At 34.4% G+C, this 6,775-nt stretch overlaps 1 protein-coding gene across 1 annotated transcript; it reads right to left on the minus strand.

Annotated features, from left to right (window-relative positions):
• Positions 1 to 993: 993 nt before the first annotated feature.
• Positions 994 to 4,161, minus strand: LOC139872810 (heat shock cognate 70 kDa protein 2-like). Its single transcript, XM_071860737.1, has 2 exons — positions 3,945 to 4,161; positions 994 to 2,883 (listed from the first exon to the last, which is right to left on the minus strand). The coding sequence occupies exons 1-2, from the start codon at positions 4,156 to 4,158 to the stop codon at positions 1,154 to 1,156; spliced, it is 1,944 nt and encodes a 647-aa protein (XP_071716838.1). The 5' UTR covers positions 4,159 to 4,161; the 3' UTR covers positions 994 to 1,153.
• Positions 4,162 to 6,775: the final 2,614 nt, after the last annotated feature.

Raw genomic sequence — 6,775 nt, forward strand, 5'->3', positions numbered from 1 at the left:
TTAACATATTTTAAGAGTGAGACTTAGACCATTCTCATTGGTCCCGCCCTCACCTCCACCCTCCACCTTGCCCTCAAGGGCTCCAATGACATTTTCTTGTCTTCAGCGCTTGCCCTCAACCACCCTCACTTACTTTACTCTCAAAATTTTATTTTTCAAACATAATGGAGGACAACGAATGAGCTAGTCTACGGGTATTATCATATTTGTGGTTAACTAATAGAAGCAATTTGGTTAAAGGCGACTTTGAGCCCTGAAAAAATTGTCCATGTAATCTAATAGTATAAGATGCTGGCAATAGGAGGGTCTATATAATTGTAGCTGCCCATCGTTGTACATGTTTCGCATGCTTCTTGCGTGAAGTGGTTGAATATATATTGCTTTCTAAGAAAAGAAAAAAATATTTTTACGAACTTGTGATTTTGAAACTTATGACTTGAGAAAACATTGTGGGCATTCCAAATCATAGTCCATACCAGTTTATAACTATCTTTTGTTGTTAAAAAACGATTTCTATTGAAATAGAAATCAACGACGCTCAAACTTAGCTTATACCGGGAACAAAAACCGAACAAACATAATCTAAGAGACATAGACAAACAAACACTAACACAGCTAAGCCAGCTAAACCAAAACTCGTACGACGACAATAATACAAAAGCCGGATTCTTACGAATTCCGGCGTCTTTAAAATTCTTACAATTCCTTTCATACGAATTCCGGCGTCTTTAAAATTCTTACAATTCCTTTCATACGCTTAAAGCCCCTCTTCCATCAATAGGTACTCCCAAAGCGTCGACTACACACCCTAGAACAGCCTCTTCCATCAATAGGTACTCCCACGTCGACTACAAGATTCCAAGGGAAAGACATTTGCAGTTTTGTAGCCTAATTTTCAATTCGTGTTTGTTGGCGTTATCAAAATCAAATTTGATAAACCCTTAAAACATTAAAGTCTAACCAAACTCATCAGCAAAAAAGAACAAAGTAAAATACTAAGAAGATAATATCCATAGATTGCAAAGGCATAAAAGCCGAACAAAATTCAAGTACCAAAACAAAATATTGTATCACAAGCACCCTGAACATGCAGTGCTAAAACAAGCTAACAAAAAAAAAAATTACTCAAATCAGATAAACATCGACCTCACATTTAGTCGACCTCTTCGATCTTAGGGCCAGCACCGCCACCTGAAGGTACAGGTTCATCATCCATACCAGCAGCACCATCACCAGCTCCTCCCTGGTACATCTTTGCAATGATCGGGTTGCACACGTTTTCAAGCTCCTTCATCTTATCTTCAAACTCATCAGCCTCTGCAAGCTGATTGCTGTCCAACCACGCAATAGACTCATCGATCGCATCCTCGATCTTCTTCTTGTCACCGGGGCTCAACTTCTCACCAATCTTCTCATCCTTAACTGTGTTCCTCATGTTGTATGCATAATTCTCCAAAGCGTTTTTAGCCTCGACCTTCTTCTTGTGCTCCTCATCCTCAGACTTGTACTTCTCGGCTTCCTGAACCATCTTTTCGATCTCTTCCTTTGAAAGACGACCCTTGTCGTTGGTGATGGTGATCTTGTTCTTCTGTCCCGTGGTCTTGTCTTCAGCTGAGACGTTCAAGATACCGTTGGCATCGATGTCGAAGCAAACAGTGATTTGTGGGACACCACGGGGAGCAGGAGGGATGCCGGAAAGTTCAAACTTGCCCAACAAATTGTTGTCACGGGTTCTTGTACGTTCACCTTCGTACACTTGGATCAACACACCGGGTTGATTATCAGAGTAGGTAGAGAAAACTTGTTCCTTTTTGGTTGGGATTGTTGTGTTTCTTGGGATCAAAGTAGTCATAACACCACCAGCAGTTTCAAGACCAAGTGATAACGGTGTAACATCCAAAAGAAGCAAATCTTGGACCTTTTCATTACCCTCACCGCTCAAAATAGCGGCTTGAACAGCAGCACCGTAAGCAACAGCCTCGTCAGGGTTGATACTCTTGCAAAGCTCCTTACCATTGAAAAAGTCTTGTAAAAGCTGTTGTACTTTTGGGATTCTAGTGGACCCACCTACAAGAACGACGTCATCAATGGAGCTCTTGTCCATCTTAGCATCTCTTAAACACTTCTCAACTGGCTCCATACACTTTCTGAACAGATCCATGTTAAGTTCTTCAAATCTAGCACGAGTGATGGTTGAATAAAAGTCAACACCTTCGTACAAAGAGTCGATTTCAATGGTGGTTTGAGCAGTGGATGAAAGGGTTCTCTTTGCTCTTTCACATGAAGTTCTCAACCTCCTAAGCGCTCTTGGGTTACCAGTAATATCCTTCTTGTGTTTTCTTTTAAATTCTTGTACAAAATGGTTAACCATTCTGTTGTCAAAATCTTCACCACCAAGATGAGTGTCACCAGCTGTCGCCTTAACTTCAAAGATACCTTCTTCAATGGTCAAAAGGGACACATCAAAAGTACCACCGCCAAGATCGAAGATAAGCACATTCTTCTCACCAACGCTTGTCGCCTTCTTATCAAGACCGTATGCAATAGCAGCTGCAGTTGGCTCGTTGATGATACGCATAACATTAAGGCCTGAGATGACACCAGCGTCTTTAGTTGCTTGACGTTGTGAGTCGTTGAAATAAGCGGGAACTGTGACAACAGCGTTCTTGACTGTTGACCCGAGAAAAGCTTCAGCAATTTCCTTCATTTTAATAAGGACCATGGATGAGATTTCTTCAGCAGCGAATTGCTTCTCTTCTCCCTTGTAGTTGACTGCAATCATGGGCTTTTCAGCAGGTCCAGCTGTAACCTTGAATGGCCACAACTTGATGTCACTTTGGACAGAAGCATCAGAAATTCTTCTACCAATGAGACGCTTAGCATCTGCAAACATCATTTAACATGGTCAAATTACAGTTAAATCATATAACAAACAATGAAAAAGACTAACAGCATAACAAAAATATCCTACATACACATTACAACACTAGAAGATATCAACAATTAGTCTTAACTAACACAATATAGGCCTATAAGTTTCTCTATTTAAGCAACTAGAGAATCATAAAACTAAATTACAAATTTCTAAAGAAAAAAGAAGACTTAAAAAAAGCTAACAAAAGTCGGTTTAAATTGATTCAGAAATTTGAAAATGGTATGTTAAACATGGTTGCAGAGCCAAAAGTTGATATAAAAGATATGAATAAGGTTATGTCTTAATTTATGTGTTCCTATAAAAACAATGACATAGTTGAATTGCATATGCACCTAATTATTTAAAAGAAATTATTAATTATTAACTAACGAAACAGAATAGTTTTATAATGTTCTAATTAATGTGACTAACTAGGAATAAAATAAAAGAAGCAATCAACTTCAATACTTCTCAACTAAAACAAGCTGCAAAAGTACTAAAGAAGTGATACAAAGTCCGATTAATAGCATGCTATAAAACGCAGCTGATACAATACTCAACTTAATACAAAGTGCATAGCAGTCTCGACTAATAAGATAAACATAGCTTATATCAATCAAATCATCTACACAATAAAGACCAAATTAAATAGATCTAATATATTATATATACTCCGTGTGATATAAAATTAACGAATCTTCTAATTTGAAGAAATCAAACAATTTTTAATTACATGCCATAGTCAGATCCAGATAATTTTTTACTTCAAAATTAAAATTTCAGGAAAAAAATATATCGTAGACCTTAATATCACTAACAACATACTCATGAAGCATTATTCATATATACATAAGCAACGCATATTAGATCTATCAATAAAATAGGCATAAATCGTAATAGTCATAAATCATCATGTACACCAATACAAATATACAAATAAAACATAGATCCAGAATCCAGATCTAGAACTCATATGTATGATAAACGAAAGATCTAAAACAAAATCATTAAAAGTGTAGATGAAACTCACCAAAAACGGTGTTAGTAGGGTTCATGGCGACTTGATTCTTAGCGGCATCACCAATTAACCGTTCGGAATCAGTAAACGCAACATAAGACGGCGTCGTTCTGTTTCCTTGATCATTAGCGATGATTTCAACACGATCGTGTTGCCATACACCAACACATGAGTATGTAGTACCTAGATCAATACCGATTGCTGGTCCTTCACCTTTGCCGGCCATTGTTTATTGTTTAATGAGATTATGAGAGTGTTTTCTCTCTCCGTTAAAAGTGTATGAAATTAGGGTTTCAAGAGAGAGAACAATATGAGGGGTTTTAGAATCAGCGGAATATAGGTGATATATATGAGAGATATGTTTTTGAGTTCTAGAATGTTCCTCGACCGCTCGGATTACTTTCCATTAGTTTGATTGGACGGCTGCGATTTAAGAGGATGGAGTCGTCCCTTTTGGTCAAATTTTACTCGTTCTAAACCTAATTTTTGGGAGTTTTTCACGCCTCCGCCGCCCTCCTTTGTTTCCTTCTTTCGAATAAATAAATTACTAACATAAATACTTATTTTATTATTATTATTATTTATTTATTATTTATTTATTTATTTTTTTTTGCAAAAAAACGAATATTTTATAACAAAATAGAACTGAATATAAGACGCAAACGCGGACACAATATACTAGACCTAACATCTTAACCGAACAAAAATATGGAAACCGAGTTAACTTTTTCAAAAAGCAATGTTTAATTTAACACAAAATCAATTAATGTTTAATATAAGCTTTTACATTAAAAAAATGGTGTAAATATACTTTTGATATCGAAGCCGAACATGTATCGAAATACCGTACCGAAAGGAACTAAGTATTGATTCTGATTCTTGATTTTTTTAATATTTCGATTCCAATACAGTACAATATCATTTTTTTATGGGAGATCGAATCTCACTATCAAAAATATATTTACATCATTTTTTAATGTAAAAGCTTTTATTAAACATTTAAATAAAACATTGCTTTTGCATTAAATCTGATGGTTTAATATAAAATTTTTATATAAATATGCAAAAATTAAAATTGCACTACCAAAGCTATAACCAAAACGTTACAAACATATATATGCAATGCACTCTTACTCTATTTACATTAAAGCTTTTATATTTATACATATCTATCTTTTATCTATCTATCTATCTATTTTATTTTATTTTATTTATCTATTGTAACAAAACTTTAATTATATCACTGTCATAAAAAATTGTAGTTGTCAAGGCTCGTCCCTTGGATTCAAAAGCTATCCTTAATCTAGGCCGTAACCTACCAGGTCGGTACGTCACATATAAACTAAAATTACACAAATCTCCCCAATCCCAAAATCCTAAACGCATCGTTCCTATACGCTTCATTAGTCGATGAAAACCTAATCTTGTAATGCTAAATGTAACGACTCTGGATTTTCCAACGTTTATTTATTAATAATTGTTATTATTAATACTTGTGATAAAACGAATGTATGTTACTACATTTACATGTTGCCATGATTGCCCGTACTTGACTTTAATTGCCCGAAACGTCTTTGTGACACACGAAACTTTCACGAATAATATTTTTAGATATTATTTGCATTCATGATTAAGTTTATTAATCATTTTAATTAACTAATGTTGTTGGTTAATTACTTGGGCTTTTGTTGGACTTTATTTGTTATTATTGGGACTTGGGCTTTTATTTAGTGTTTTGGACTCATGACTTTGGGCTTATAAGCCCACCCTACCTTTTAAGTGGACTAACTAGCCCACTCTTCCACTTGTAAGTATTATTTAGTGAAAGGAACTAGTTAGTTAAGAATTGAAATCTAGTTTGCATGTAATCCCCATGAAACCCCATCTATTAACCAACTTTTTGAACTTTAACATACAATAACCTTATGGACTCTCCCCCTCCCTCTTCTTTTGCTGCTGACCGAAAATCCCAAGGGGTGAGAGGAGTTCAAATTCTTTTTTTTTTGTATTACTTCATTACTTGCATTCACTTCTCATTTCTCACACTTCAACTTGCTTTCATTTTTCTCTTTTTCTCTCAAGGTTTCTTTCTTTCTTGTAAGTAAATGGAACTTCTTTTTCTCTTCTTCTTTTCTTTGTAAAACCGAAATCCAACACCCCTACATCATCATCATTTGTTTGTTGTTTAATTTGTTCATGTTGTTTAGTTAATTACTTGTTGTTACTTACTTACTAATTGTTGTTATTTACTTACTATTTTCTAAGAAGCAAACTTGTTAGTTTGATTCTTCATCTAACTTGTTCTTACAAGGCATACAAGAACATAAAGTTCTAGCTTATGTTCTTCATTTAGTATTTCAAAAGTTTGTAAGTTCATTTGTTGAAATCATACTTGTAGTTCTTGAAGTAAACTTAAAGTTTACTTTTCTTAAAGATCAAACTTTGGTTGAATCTTTAAAAGTATGAACAACCATGGACCTTTTACTTGTTTATTTAGTTTATCACTTCATTCTTGCACTTTAATTTTATGTTTATTAGTTTAAATGGTCAAGTACTACAAGTTAGTCTTGATCTCATACTTTCTTGAAACTTAAAGTTAACTTTAAAATTCAAGAACATGAAAGTAATCTTTCTTTAATTTTAACTTCAAGAACTTGTAATGGATCTAAGTTATATAACTTATGGTCTTCTTATTTTGTCATTAATAAAAGCTTTCAAGCTTACATACACTTTACTAGTTGATAATCTAATTTTTGTAACTTATGGTTTCACTAAAGTAAAGATACAAGTATTAATCCTTAAGATTTAACTTAATTACTTTAGATCTAGACTTTTGAGTCTTG

This window comes from Rutidosis leptorrhynchoides, chromosome 10 (genome assembly GCF_046630445.1).
Source record: "Rutidosis leptorrhynchoides isolate AG116_Rl617_1_P2 chromosome 10, CSIRO_AGI_Rlap_v1, whole genome shotgun sequence".
Taxonomy (NCBI): Eukaryota; Viridiplantae; Streptophyta; class Magnoliopsida; order Asterales; family Asteraceae; genus Rutidosis; species Rutidosis leptorrhynchoides.

Excerpts from the sequence above, each read along its gene's own strand:
- LOC139872810 (XM_071860737.1), bottom strand. The coding sequence starts at position 4,158 with ATGGCCGGCAAAGGTGAAGGACCAGCAATCGGTATTGATCTAGGTACT. Across the intron at positions 2,884-3,944 it reads CCCTACTAACACCGTTTTTG|ATGCTAAGCGTCTCATTGGT; the intron begins GTGAGTTTCATC and ends TGATGTTTGCAG.